The sequence below is a fragment of the Trichechus manatus genome, unplaced genomic scaffold (assembly GCF_000243295.1).
Source record: "Trichechus manatus latirostris isolate Lorelei unplaced genomic scaffold, TriManLat1.0 scaffold00077, whole genome shotgun sequence".
Lineage (NCBI taxonomy): Eukaryota > Metazoa > Chordata > Mammalia > Sirenia > Trichechidae > Trichechus > Trichechus manatus.
The window spans coordinates 9,520,062-9,534,912 of record NW_004444013.1 but is presented as its reverse complement, the minus strand read 5'-3'; the positions used below and the strand labels follow the sequence as shown (position 1 = coordinate 9,534,912).

The following is a 14,851-nucleotide window of genomic DNA, read 5'->3' as shown; positions in this document are numbered from 1 at the left end:
GGTGACCTCCCCACATCACTTAGAGCTCCTCCTCTTCCTGGTGACCTCCCCACATCACTTAGAGCTCCTCCTCTTCCTGGTGACCTCCGCACATCACTTAGAGCTCCTCTTCCTCCTCCTGGTGACCTCCCTGTGTCACTTGAGCCCCTCCTTCATTTTCACCTTTGAGTCTAGACAACTGCCTTAGGAGAAATACATACATTATGAGCATTCTTAGGAATTCAGATGCATCACCACATATAGAAAAGAGGTACCTGGTGCACGTATGGAAGAAGGCCTTGAAATGAAACCGCTGGTACCTTCTGCAGCAGGAAACGTTACAAAGGAAAGTTTAAGACATGCCAGGTTTTAAGCAATTTAATCATAATTTTCTTATTCACATCCTTTCCTCCACACACAGTGCATAATGAATACCGTTAATGGTACTTGTTTTCCAGAATGTTTTATTCTGGTAAGGGAAAAACAAAAACCAGAAAAGCCCCAAGAGGCAGCTTCAGTTGTCCTATTGTTGGCACACTGCCCAGGAGCTGCACCTTTGTGGTGCTTCCATACAACGTCCAAGAGGCTGCAGAACCCTCTTCACATTCAGAGAGCATGCGTTTCCTCAAGGGCTCACTGTCTGGCAGCTTTGAAGGTGTACTGCCTTCACCTCCGGGTTTAGCCCTGCTCTCCAGGGTGGTCCCGTCGGGTGGTCCCGTCGTCCTCTGATACAGACAGTACCTGTGGCATCTTGGGTGTTGTGGTGTCTGGGTTCCTCCTCACTTCCTCTCAAAGAGTGTTCTTGGAGAAGTAATTCTTAGGTTGACTGGCCCGATCCTCTGATGGTTTTTTTTCCCTTGTGGATTTCACGTTACGGTAGGAATCCGCAGTGCAACCACCATACATGTATCTTCACACTGGTGTTTTCATTCTAGTAGTCATCCTTAATGACTGTTCACATCTCATAAAAATGATTAATACAGCTACAGATAGGTACTTGTACATTTTACAAAGATTAAAATACGTTAGATTGCATTGATTATTAAAAAAGTAATTAGATTTCGTTCTGGCTGGCTTGCCCTGATTGTGGAGGAAATTCAGTCTACTGGCTCTTTTTAACGTATCCGAGTCAATAACTGAGCATATTGTTCTTCTCTTTCAGGGCTCGTGCGATTCGCTTCCGGCAGGATGGCAATGAAGCGGTCGGAGGATTTTTCTCTCAGATTGGGCAGCTCTATATGGTGCATCATCTGTGGGGTGTGTATTTTTTCCTTTTCTTTTCGAGTTGCTGGAATATAAGAGTTCATTACGAGGTAGGTTGTACTAGGCAGTGGAACAAATCTCAAGTCAGTAACCTTAAACACTGCAGTAAGTCCATTCACAGGTGGAAGTTAAGCATTGGGCTATCTAGAACTAGAGACCACCAGTGAAAGACACATAGACTCATGGCACATGGGGGAGTTGATACTGAGAGTGGGCATAGTGGTGAAAGGGAAGAGAGGTGGAGTAGGCAACTGTGGGGAAGAGAGGAGAAAGCCGCCGAGCGCCATTCCCAGAGTGGTCCCAGCCTCCTTTCTAGCCCCACCTCCCACGCTCCCTCAAAGGCCGTCCTGCGCCTTACCACAGGAGATAGTCGATGGTGTCCCTTCAGCCTTCAGGACTCCCCTGGGCCAACCACACCTTCCCGGGCAGCTCTCCCCAGGCTCTTGTCTGCTGTCTGCTCTCTACTGCCGCGTTCAGCACAGACTCGGCAGGCCTTGGCCTCGCCTTTGCTGGTGTTTTTGTTCTCCACTGCCTAGAACGCTGATTGAAGCCAGTATTGCTTATCAGTGGTCTAGCAGTTTCTAGTTATGAATTTAACATGTAATTTTTCACTTGGTTGTAATATATAGCCATTCTCTTGGACCCATTAGACTACAGAGCTTAAGAGTGGACTGTTCTGCATGTCTCACAAGGCCTAGGACAGTATCTTGCACACAGGTTTGCTCAGAATAGCCAGCTCACAATCAGTTCAGTACTGGATACCCAAAGTAGTGCCTTTGAGAAAATTCTGTAACCAGCTGAATCAACACTTAATGGATATACTAGTGGAATGTAGGGGTGTTGGGTTTGATTTTAAGTCTGTGTGGTTGTTTTTAAGCTTACAAGGATCTTCAGACGCGGGAAGATATACGAAATGGAGTATGGCATAAACATGGCTGGGAAGAATTGGTATATTATACAGGTAATATCCTAATAGGCACAAAACATTTGATTCTTCTCATTTTCTTGTTTCTAGCATATTCTTTAACCCTGAAATTCATATATATTTTAAAGCATAGGATGTGAATTAATAAGGTTTCTTTGGTGGGGAGAAGGGTAGTCAGAATGTTCTTTAGGAGTTACGTGATTTTTTTTTTTCAATAAAGAAAAATATTCCTTTTTCAAGTATATATGTTGTCTGGTACAGTTTTCAGACCCTTGTATGTTGTAAATTTTACATCATTACCTTTTTATAGATTTCTATATTCTTTGAAAATTTATTACACAAATTTTTAAGCTTTCTTGTTCTCATAAAAATTGTCAGTCCCCCAAAACATCATTTTTCAATTAAAAAGAGTAATTTTGGAAATTAATTTGATGAGTAGACTTTCCTCATGTATATGTGTGTGTATACATATACCAAAAACCCGATTGCTGTCGAGTCGAATTCCAACTCCTGGTAACTCTATAGGACAGGGTAGAACTGCCCCATAGTGTTTCCAAAAAGGCTGTAATCTTTATGGAAGCAGACTGCCACATCTTTCTCTCTCGGAGTAGCTGGTGGATTTGAACCGCCAACCTTTCAGTTAGCAGCCAAGCACTTTAACCACAGCATCACCAGGGCTTCTTGTGTATACGTATACATACATATAAAATCATTTGATAATCAAAATAACTGGGTTGTATTATAGAGTCCAGTGATACAGATACAGGTTATAAGGACCAACCCTGATGCACATCAAGTATGTTATCTAAGCCCTATACTACCAAGAAAATGGAAGAGTAATTTGTTATAAAAAATAGATACTGTCTTTTAGTTCAAAAATCATATAAGCGCATGTGATTTTGCTGTTAATTCTTACACTTTCCATTTGTTTCCAGAAGTGTCTTACTCATGGGTGACAGGTCCACTGGTGCGGCATACCCGTGCCTTTGCACAGGCTGTGTTCTAATGCAGTATTACTTGGTGTTCTATACATTGGTTTTAGTTCAGAGAACCTTTTGAGGAAGCACCATTTTTCTCACAACGTAGGGCTTTCCAGATTTTCCACAAAGGAGACCCATCCCCAGGCAGGATCTGTGTCCATTTTAATAGCATCTTAGAGGATGTGAGCTGATCTGTCATTAGCTCAGGTGCCCCCAAGGCCAGCCCTTCATTTGCCAGTGCTCCCTTCTGTTTGTTCGTGTCTATCTACCATGATCTGTTTAGACAAGAACAAGCCCAGTGTCTTAGTCATCTAGTGCTGCTATAACAGAAATACTAGAAGTAGATGGCTTTAACAAAGAGAAGTTTATTCTGTCAGCCCAGTAGGCTACAAATCCAAAGTCAGGGTGTCAGCTCCAGGGGAAGGCTTTGTCTTCTCTGTCAGCTCTGGAGGAAGGTCCTTGTGATGCATCAGTCTTCCCTTGGTTTGGGAGCATCTCAGCGCAGGGACCTCAGGTCCAAAGGACGTGCTCTTCTCCGGGCACTGTGAGGTTCCCTCCTCTCTGCTTGTTTCCCTTTCGTTTTATCTTGAGAGATAAAAGATGGTGCAGGCCACACCCCAGGGAAACTTCCCTTCACATTGATCAGGGATGTGACCTGGGTAAGGGTGGTGTTAGTCCCACCCTAATCCTCTTTAACATAAAATTACAATTACAGAATGGAAGACAACCACACAACACTGGGAATCATGGCCTAGCCAAATGGATACACACATTTTTGGGGGACATAATTCAATCCATGACACCCAGTAATCTTGATCCTGTTTTCAGTCCCACTTATTCAGGAAATGGAATCCAGAATCATGATCCCACTGAAGACTTCGCCCCTCCAGTAAAGCTATAAAGTTGCCTTACCTGTGCCTACATGAATTTCAGCGACAAGTATTTGTCATAAGTTAATTTTATGGTATACATTGTATATCATGTGAAAAAGAAACACTGACATGTAAAATGCTGTATATAGCTTATGAGAGACCTCTTTTCTTTAGAATGTCCGTAACCACGAGAAAGGAAACCATTGCAGTTTGGCTGATTGTGACAGTGCTCTGTTGTCCTCTTTGAAACACCCCTGTGTTTCTGGAACATACTGTATAATACCCAGGCCCCACCTCCACTCCCAGCCTCCAGAAAAGAGGGCCCAGATTTAAATTTGAATCATGTCCAAATAGGACTCCTACCATGAAGAAATTTTTTTAGCCATTTCTTTATAAAAAGAAAATGTTTTATAATTACAGATTTTAGACAAATTTCTTGTATCAGGAAGAAATGTGATTTTTTTTCATGTTTCCCTAAGAGTTTTTCTGAGTCTCAAACTAGGAACAAATTAAGAGTGTACCCAGTACCCAAAAATGTTGTAATTCACTCTCATCTATAATCAGCTGGCATATTAAAAAATGTCATCAGGAAGCTGGTAGTGGTTGCCAAGGTCCATCTAGTCAGTAGTCCAGTTTTAATCTAGTGTATCGTGATGTCTCTGTATGAGGGGAAAAAAATGACTTGAACCTGTGTATCATCTGTGATTTTAAAACAGATACCTTGAATAGCACTAATTTTTATTTGTAATATTTTTCTATAATAAAACAAGTAGGCAAAGAGGTTTTATTTTGTAAGTAGTCATTTGTGACCTCAGACATCCTCTGGTTGATATTTTAATAAGCTCGTAGCAAGCACTTCAAAGGTCATGTATGAGGACGGGCAGTGCATGTTGAAATTTAAATTGGCATCAGGCTGCATCCTTTGTCTAGCTCTGTTTGATTTCATTTTTTAATATAGTATGCCAATTTTGTGTCTGTAATCGTGAAAGTCCTGTTAAAATGAAAAATTCTGTCTACTCCCCAAAGTAAATAATTTATGTGTAAAACACAGTGTGAATAAATCTTAAATGTCCAACTTTTACATGTGAATGGTTTTCTGCAAGAACATATAAAAGTCAATAAAAACCTCTTAATTTTCACATACTCCACGTCTGCAATCTTTTTTTATGAACTTGTGCTGAGAATGACACTGTCACTTGTGCAAAATAGCTTGTCCCAGCTCCGTGGGCACATGTGAGTCTACAGAGTAAAATACTCAGTAAGCCCACAGGCCTCTTTCTTCGGCCGCCTGGTTGTGGGGAATGGACATTTGTGTACCAGGGCTTAGTGGTGGGAAGCGCGGGGGCGGGGGCTGCCATCCGAAGAGCCAGGTTCATTCAAGTCCAGGCTGTGCTCCTTGACAGCCTACTTCCCCTCTTTGATGTTGAGTTCCTTAATCTAGAAAATAGGTAGGTTGAATCCAGTGGCCTCGAAGGGCCCTTCAGCTCTGGATTCTATGACTGGCCGTTTGTAGCGCCACACAAAGCAGCAGGAGAGAGAAGATAGAGTGAAAAGAGCTGCAGGCAGCATTCTTCATTCTCTACAACACAGGCAGCTCCATATTCCGATCGAGCTTGGCATAAAAAGCCTGCATTTTAGCGCCAGGGCCTGTACGGACTTGCCAAGGGACTTTAAACATCTCAGAGCCTCTGTTTCCTAATCTTCAAAATGAGGAAAAGAACACCCTCTCAGCCTTCTTAATTGAGTTTTTATGAAAACCAATTTTTCTTTCCCTGTCTGAATCCTCACTGAGCTCCTTGGAAACCAGGGCTGTGCCATCTCTGCTGTCTTCACCAGGCCTGGGGCACAGTACCTGGCTCCAATCAGATGTTCAGCCCATGTTAGCAGAATGCATTGAATGAAGGGACTGTTTCTAAACTACTTGTTGTTAGTTGCTGTCAAGTCAGTTCCAACTCATGGGGATTTCGTGTGTACGGACTGAAAACACTCCACAGGGTTTTCAAGACTGCGACTTTTCGGAAGCAGATCACCAGGCCTGTCTTCCAAAGCACCTCTGGATGGGTTTGAACAGCCAACCTTTCAGTTATTAGCCTGGCACTTGGCTGTGCCAGCCAGGGACTCATCGTATGTGCATGTTGTTGGGTGCCATCCAGTTGATTCCAACTCTTAGTGACCCCATGTGACAGAGTAGAACTGCCCCCATAGGATTTCCTAGGCTGTGATCTTTCAGAAGCAGATCGCCAGGCCTGCCTTCTGAGGCATCTCTTGGTGGGTTCGGACCACCAACCTTTTTGGCTAGTAGTTGAGCACTTAACCATTTGTGCCACCCTGGGACCTAAACAACTTAGACTGATATTAAAGAAAAATGGTAGAATCATTATTACTAGTAAAAGCAATCTAGCTATTTAGAACTGAAAAAAAATTTTTTCTGAAGAGAAGGGATTTTCACTTATAAATTGTGTAGATGTCAGGAAACTTCTTTCCCTTGGCTCCAAGGCCGCTTCAAATTGCCTCAGATTGGGAATTCTGTTTTTCTTACGTTGAGTTTGAGATGTCTTTGTAGATATCCAGATGGAGATGCCAGGTATCAGGTAGGTAGTTGATATACAAGTCTGGAGTTTGGGAGAGCAGTCTGGCCAGGAGATACCCATTTGTGAATTGTAAGCATGTAGAATTTAAAGCTACGAAGCTGGATGAGCTCGTCGAGGGAATATAGACAGTGAAGAGGATGAGGGTGAAAAGGAACTGGCAAGGGAAGCTGAGAAGTGACTGGTGAAGGGATGTCACAGAAGACAAGTGAACAAAGTCCATCAAAGATAAGGAGAGGTCATTGTGTCAAATTCTGCTGAGAGGTTGGGTAACATGAGGTCTGATAAAAACCAGTTGCCATTGAGTCACTTCCGACTCATGGAGACCCTGTGCGTGTCAGAGTAGAACTGCGCTCCGTAAGATTTTCAGTGGCTGATTTTTCAGAAGTAGACCACCAGGCCTTTCTTTCTGGGTGGACTTGAACTGCCAGCCTTGCAGGTAGCAGCCAAATGCGTTAACCGTTTGTGCCACCCAGGGACTCCAAGGTCTAATAGCTAATAGTTAATTTAGCAGCATGGTGGTCACTGGTGCCCTTTGACAAGAGCATTCTATTACTAAGCTAATTTATCAAATGATCACTTTATTTTAGTAATTCCTGCTCAATTTGTTAAATCCTTTCAGTAAACCAAAAGAATGAAATGCATTATGAAAGAATGAGTTGTGTTATTTTGTCCCACTACTAATTTTTGTTGGCAATACTTAAAACCTGGAAACTCATTTTCCATTATTTAGGCATAAGTCTGATGAAATCACTTACACAAGCCAACTCATGTTTAACTATCATCATTTGAGGCTGGCAAGTCTATTTCATAAAGCCAGTTTTCCATTCAATGGGCAACCTTGCCACTCTGTAAAAGCCTCTTAGAACCACGCTTTGCTCTTCTCCAAACCAGTACTTGATAAAACCTGCTTCTTTTCCCTTCTTCTCACGACAGCTTGTGAAAGATCTTTTTCCGTTCACATTATAGTTTTTTTAATTAAATTTATAGTTTTCTCAGTTGTTGGTTAGAACATAGAGGATGCTCAATATGTTTGATGAGTGGGTGGAAAGAAGGAAGAGGGAGGGAGGGAGGGGATAAGTTTATGATCACGGGGGAGGAGCAACTCAGAAAGGAGGGTGAGAGTGGTAGTACAACTTGAATGCAATCAATGTCACTGAACTGTACATGTGGAAATTGTTGAATTGGTGTATGTTTTACTGTGTATAGTTTTAGCAACAGTAATAGAAAGGAAGCAAGGAAGAAGACAAAGTATGGAGACTGTCGGTTATAATTGAAAAATACATGAGAACTTCAGAAAGCAGAATAGCATCTTTATTCAAATTATTTTTGATGTAAATATCTTGAAATCTTTATGTTTATATGATGTGCCTAGATAAACTCAGCAAAAATTCAAAGGGAAGGCCTTAGACGTATCTAAAAATATAGGATAAATTTCAAAGTTAGAAAGTGATGAGTCAAGTACTGACTAGTCCTCTGTTGACTTCACATTAGTACCTTTTCTGGCATTCGGAAACCATTGAATTTGAAAAACCACTCAATTTTTTTTGCAAACCAGGCCTTTCACCCTAGAGAGTAAAATTTCATGTGCTATATTAATATGGTGACACCCATGATCACAGTGTTCAAACATTCTTTTGGGTAATTTAGCTTGGCATGGATACTCCCAGCCCAGTAAATTGTTAACTTTCACTAATACGTAAGATAAAGAAAGCTGTGGACCCCCAGACACCCTTTTAACTCAGTACTGAAGTCACTCCTGAGGTTCACCCTTCACCCAAAGATTAGACAGGCCTATAAAACAAACAATAACACATGTAGTCCAACCATGTATACAAGACTAAATGGGCACACTAGCCCAGGGGCAAGGACAAGAAGGCAGGAGGGAACAGGAAAGCTGGACGAATGGAAATGGGGAACCCAAGTCTGAAGAGGGAGAGTGCTGACACGTTGCAGGGTTGGCAACCAGTGTCACAAAACAGTATATGTGTTGTTTAATGAGAGACTAATTTGCTCCGTAAACTTTCCCCTAAAGCACAATTAAAAATAATAATAATAATAAAAAGAAAACTGTGGAAATCATTGGCCTGGACTCCAGCTGAGAGACAACCTCGTAGCTGTCGTGAACTTTGGTGGACACGTTTCCCATCTGGTAAAAAGGACAGCAGTGTCTATACCGCTGACCTAGGGGTTGGGAGAGGCAACGTGAGGAAATATGAAAGACCCTTGGAAAATGTGAAAATGCGCAGTGTGACCTGGGGCCATGTCCCTCCCTGAGTTCTGAGCCTGATCATAAAGATTCTGAGGGTCATGGAGGCAAAACCTACCCTACTTGTGCTGTCTTACTGAGGCTGCTGTTGTTAACCCCATGCACAACAGAACAAAACGCTGCCTAGGCCTGTGCCATCCTTGTGAGCAGTTGCAGATCAGACCACTGTGATCCATAGGGTTTTCTTTTTTTTAAATCTTATTTATTTTGTTGTTGTTGAGAACATACACAGCAAAAACATGCACCATTCAAGTTTCTACATGTACGATTCGGTAACGATTACATTCTTAAAGTTGTACAACCATTCTCATCCTCCTGCATTATCCCTCCCTCATTAACATAAATTCACGGCCCTCTAAGGCTCCTATCTTTCCAGTTGCTGTTGTCACTTTGATCCCATATAGGTCTTTAGGGAGCATAGTGCTCAAGGCAGACATTCTTTACTAGTTAAGCTGAACTATTGTTTGGTTTTAGGATGACTTCAGGGGATATTTTTTGTTTAAGGCTTAAAGATTGTCTTAGGGCAATAGTTTCAGGGGTTCATCCAGCCTCCATGGCCCCAGAAGGCATAGATTCCGTGAGAATTTGAAATTCTGTTCTGCATTTTTCCCGTTTTGATCAGGATTCTTCTGTAGAATCTTTGATCAAAGTGTTCAGTAATGGTAGCCGGGCACCATCGAGTTTTTCTGGTCTTGGGGAAGGACTGCAGTTGTTCATGGAGGCAGTTAGCCACACATTCCATATCCTCCTCCTATTCCTGACTTTCCTTCCTCCTCTGTTGCTCCAGGATCCATAAGGTTTTCATCGACTGGTTTTTTGAAGTAGATCACCAAGCCTTTCTTCCTAATCTGTCTTAGTCTGGAAGCTCCACTGAAATCTGTTCAGCATCCTAGCAACACACAAGTCTCCACGGACAGACAGGTGGTGGCAGTGCTGCATTGCAGACTACTTGACTCTTTCCTGCCCTAGTACTGGAATGCGGCTCCCGGCTCTTGGCGTGGCAGCCGGGTGAGCCTCCCCGGGTGTCCATTGGGGGAAACACCTGCTTCCAGTAGAAGAGAGAGACACGGTGCATCATCATGGCAGCAGTCAGACCAAACAAGGAAGAACACCAGAAGGCCATCTTTTTGTTTTGTTCTGAGCATTTAAAGGCTGTGAGATACTTGTATTGTTTTGACTTAATACCAAGACAAATTTCAATCCTTAATTTTGTTATGACCCCAGTTCTTGACTTTTTTTTTTTCTATTTATATAATCAGTGTTTAGATAATAAAACATGGTATAACAAGGAAAGAGGAGGCACTGGTGGTTCAGTGGTAGAATTCTCACCTTCCATGCGGGAGACGTGGGTTCGATTCCCAGGCAGTGCACCTCATGCGCAGCCACCACTCATCTGTCAGTGGTGACTGCGTGTTACTCCGGTGCTGAACAGGTTTCAGCAGAGCTTCCAGAGTAGGATGGACTGGAAAGAAAGCCCTGGTGATCTACTTCTGAAAATCAGCCAATGAAAACTCTATGGATCGCAACAGTCGGATCCCCAGCACTGATCACTGGGATGGCACAGGACTGGCTGCCTTTCGGTCCCTTGTACGTGGGGTCACCAAGAGTTAAGGCCAACTGGACAGCAGCTACAACAATGAGGACAGGAAACACTGCCACCACTTTCCAAACCTGGTCCTTGTGTAACCATGTACATAACTCCTGGGAGAACTGTTCTGCAGCTGTTTCCAGAGAATCCAGAATTAGAAAAGCACGAGAGGTTAGTGCAGTTCTTGCATCATTTAACTCACCCTCCAAGACAACAAAGAAGGGATTGTGTGGGATTTTGGGCAGAGAACTGAGAGGCCTGTGGGGCCGAGGAGGGGCTGGGTGACAGCCGTACAAGGTCTACGTGGGCATCACCATTTCTCAGTGAATCAGACTCCTCTGAGCCGAATGTAGTGCCCCCTCTCGTTCAGGTCCCTGCCGTGTGGGCGCCAGGCTCTGCAGGCCTTCCCCAGACCTGGCATGCCCAATCCTGCTCCAGCACCACACTGCTGGTAGCACAAACGCTGCACGATAGCTTCTAGGAGCGTTGCCAGTGAATATTCACAACTATGAAACAACTGCCTCGTTGTTCTTGAGTTCCTTTAAATGTCCAAACCGACTTCATGTCTCTCCTATGGAAACTCTGCTTTTGAAGGAAGTCGGATTCATCTATTTGACCACCTGGCTAAATAATTATTTATTTGGCCGGCTTCAATTGCTTGGCTAAATTATAAGTTTTTACAATAATTTCCAATAGTAACATCTCACGGCCTTTTCTACTTAATTATCCAACAGGATCCAAGCATTCCTTCCTAAGCCAGTGTCTTCACACACACACACACACACACACACACACACACACCATTTTCCCACCAGGAAGGGGATATAATCTGGGACTTTCAAAGCATGTTCTGAAATTTCCCTTTCTTGGCACTGCTCAGAATAAAGAGGAATGTGGCTCTCAGGTCTTTTCAAGTCATCTGTAAAAAAGAAATGGATCATATATGATGTTGGGGTTCTTTCTTTTTTTATTGTACTTTAGATGAAGGTTTACAGAGCAAACTAGTTTCTCATTAAACAATTAATACACATATTGTTTTGTGACATTGGCTACCAACCTCACAACATGTCAACTCTCCCCTTCTTGACCTTGGGTTCCCCATTACCCGCTTTCCTGTCCCCTCCTGCCTTCTCGTCCTTGCCCCTGGGCTGGTGTATTCATTTAGTCTAGTTTTGTTTTATGGGCCTGTCTAATCTTTGGGTAGAGGGTGAACCCCAGGAGTGACTTCATTACTGAGCAATAAGGGTGTCCAGGGGCCATACTCTTGGGGTTTCTACAGTCTCTGTCAGGCCAGTAAGTCTGGTCTTTTTGGTTTTTTTTTTTTGTGTGTTAGAATTTTGTTCTACATTTTCTTCAACTCTGTCCGGGACCCTCTGTTGTGATCCCTGTCAGAGCAGTCGGTGGTGGTAGCCAAACACCATCTAGTTGTGCTGGACTCAGTCTGGTGGAGGCTGTGGTGGCTGTGGTCCCTTAGTCCTTTAGACTAATCTTTCCCTTGTGTCTTTGGTCGTCTTCATTCGCCCTTGCTCCAGATGGGGTGAGACCAGCAGAGTACCTTAGATGGCCGCTCACAAGCTTTTAAGACCCCAGATGCGACTCACCCAAGTAGAATGTAGAACATTTTCTTTATAAACTATGTTATGCCAATTGCTCTAGATGTTTCCTGACACCACGGTCTGTTGGGGTTATTTCTTAATTCATTTAAAGGAAATGCTAATCTTCCTTTTGGGTTAGTAAAGTTTGTTTTTTATTTCTTTTACTTCATGTGGTTTTCAATATCTATTTTTTAAGATCAGCACTTTGGTTCAAGACTCCATTGGTATTTTTAAAAAAGACCTTTGAAACAATCCACATGTGACAAATTCCAAGAGGTAAAAAGGAACATCTGAGCCTTTGGCCCAGTGCTTCCCCCAGAGCTCAGAGCGGGAAGTGGAGTGCATGGTGGAGACACGGTGAGTGGCACTGAACAGCGGCACTGAAAAGAACCAACCAGTTGCAGTCAAGTTGATCCTGACTCATGGCGCCCCCATGTGTATCAGAGTAGAACTGCGCCCCATAGGGTTTTCAACGGCTGATTTTTTGGAAGTATATAGCCAGCCTTTCTTCCGTGGAAACTCTGGGTGGGTTCAACCCTCCAACCTTTCAGTTAGCAGTCAAGCGCCTAACCATTTATGCCACCCAGGGACTGTTGACACCGAGGAGAGTCTTGGATCTGTTCCTTGCCTGGAGGTTACATCTATTTAAACATTTAAACTACCTGAAGTACTGACTCTAAGTCCATGAAAGGCAGAATTGAAAATTCCACAGATCTGTTCTGATGCACGGGTAAATTTTTATTTTATATACCATAAAGAACACCAATATTCACTTAAGGCTGCCTAATCCATATTTCCCAGAGTAAATGTGTTTAATTGACTATTCATCTTTAAAAGGCTTCAGATAAAATACACCCAGGAACAGACATAAAGAATTCAGATTATAAAACTCTCCAGGTAATTAGTGGTCATAATAATACTGGAACTACGGTTAAAAAAAAAAAAAAAAAAGGGTGGGGGGAATTTTCTTGGAGCCCCACCTGTAGATTATTAGAAAGTACAAAGAATCAGTACCAAATTTATCCATCAAGTTGTAATAGGCAATTCTAAGCAAACAGTATCGATCTGTTTCACTGGTAAAAATTAATCTGAAGTTATCAATCAGCTGTATAAAAATTGACATTATTCTTCCAGTTCTCTCAGAAGCTCCACGAAATCGGTGATGTACCACTTGGCATTGTCTTTTACTTGTTGTCTGATCACATTTCCTCCAAATCCAATGAAAGCATCCTATATTTCAAAAAAAAAAAAGGGAAATAGCTTTTAAAAAACAAAAAGTTGCAGCAGCAGCATCAGGCAATAAGTCTTTGGTTTGAATGAAGACATTTGTGGAAAGAGAGGTGACGCCAGGCTCCCCTGGCCGCCAGCCCGGAGCTGTGACATGGGTAACGCCTCCGCGGCTCACGCATGCGCAGTGGTATGCGCCGTAGCTGCGGTTCAGTTCGGCTGGGCAGTGTGGAGGCTTTGGGAGAAGGGTTAAGAGACTGGGTTAAGAGGCTGTTCCTGCCCTCATAAAACCAAGACAAATGCTTACAAAACGATGACCAAAACACACCAGATGAAAATGTCTGAGTGCTAAGCTGGCAGTCACATCCATGCTTTGCAAAGTCAAAGAGAAGCCGCAGAGCAGTGGGAGACCTTCTAGACCCGGAATCAGGACTAGGCCAGACATCCACCTCAGAGTCCTCCCACCGAGGGAGGTGAAGAGTCCCGTAGAGTGTGTCTCACAGGTGGCCAGGGTCTCATTCTGGACCGAAGGAGACGACAACTCCAATACGGAGACAGAACTTTACTTTTCATCATTAAAATTGTTTAAAGCTTAAAAAAACAGAGCTGCCATTGAGTCGATTTTGACTCATGGTGACCCCATGTGTGTCAGAGTAGAACTGTGCTCCATTAGGGTTTTCAATGGCTGATTTTTGGGAAGTAGATTCCCAGGCCTTTCTTATGAGGCACCTCTGGATGGACTTGAACCGACAATCTTTCAGCTAGCAGCAGACTGTGTTAACTTTTTGCACCACCCAGGGATTCCCTATTTAAAGTTATATTTTACTAATTTTACAAAGTGATGCCTTTTTTAAAAATTTTTTCCCATACAAAAATTTATACATAATTATGTAACTCTAATTGCTCTTCCCATACTGTGACAGCACACTCCTCCTTTCCACCTGATTCCCCATGTCCATTCAACCAGCTCCTAACCCTCTCTGCCTTCCCGTCTCACCTCCAGACAGAAGCTGCCTGTTTAGTCTCTTGTATCTACTTGAGCTAAGAGGCACACTCCTCACGAGTATCACTTTATGTCCCACAGTCCAGGCCAATCCCTGTCTGAAGAATTGGCCTTGGAAATTATTTTAGTTCTGGGCTGATAGAGAATCCAGGGGCCATGCTTTCCGGGGTTCCTCCGGTCTCAGTCAGACCATTAAGTCTGGTCTTCTTAATAGAATTTGAGTTCTGCACCCCACCTTTCTCCTGCTCCATCAGCGACTCTCTGTTGTGTTCCCTGTCAGGGCGGTCACTGGTGGTAGCTGGGCACCATCTGGTGCTTCTGGTCTCAGGCTGATGGAGTCTCTGGTTTATGTGGCCCTTTCTGTCTCTCGGGCTAATACTTTCCTTGTGTCTTTGGTGTTCTTCGTTCTCCTTTACTCCAGGTGGTTGGGACCAATTGATGCATCTTAGATGGCTGCTTGCAACCTTTTAAGACCCCAGAAGCCACTCACCAAAGTAGGATGCAGAACATTTTCTTAATAAGCTTTGTTATGCCAGTTGACCTCGATGTCCCCTGAAAGCAT

The 14,851-nt window shown here is 43.2% G+C and overlaps 2 protein-coding genes across 4 annotated transcripts in view; one reads left to right on the top strand and one right to left on the bottom strand.

The window, feature by feature from the left end:
• Positions 1–5,163, top strand: part of NIPSNAP2 (nipsnap homolog 2) — a 35,748-nt gene extending 30,585 nt beyond the window's left edge. For 2 of the 3 annotated variants that reach the window (XM_023735325.1, XM_023735324.1), the window contains 2 exons: positions 1,142–1,236; positions 2,120–2,325. In XM_023735325.1, coding sequence (XP_023591093.1) covers positions 1,142–1,236; positions 2,120–2,307 — 283 coding nt within the window. In that variant the 3' untranslated portion in view covers positions 2,308–2,325. Of the gene's footprint in view, positions 1–1,141; positions 1,237–2,119; positions 2,326–3,975 lie in introns of those variants that run through there. The other variant, XM_004380794.2, reaches the window with a different exon arrangement.
• A 7,623-nt stretch (positions 5,164–12,786) lies between these two features.
• The window catches only part of PSPH (phosphoserine phosphatase), a 15,422-nt gene continuing 13,357 nt past the window's right edge, over positions 12,787–14,851 (bottom strand). The window contains exon 6 of the mRNA XM_004380793.3: positions 12,787–13,289. Coding sequence (XP_004380850.2) covers positions 13,182–13,289 — 108 coding nt within the window. The 3' untranslated portion in view covers positions 12,787–13,181. The remainder of the gene's footprint in view (positions 13,290–14,851) is intronic.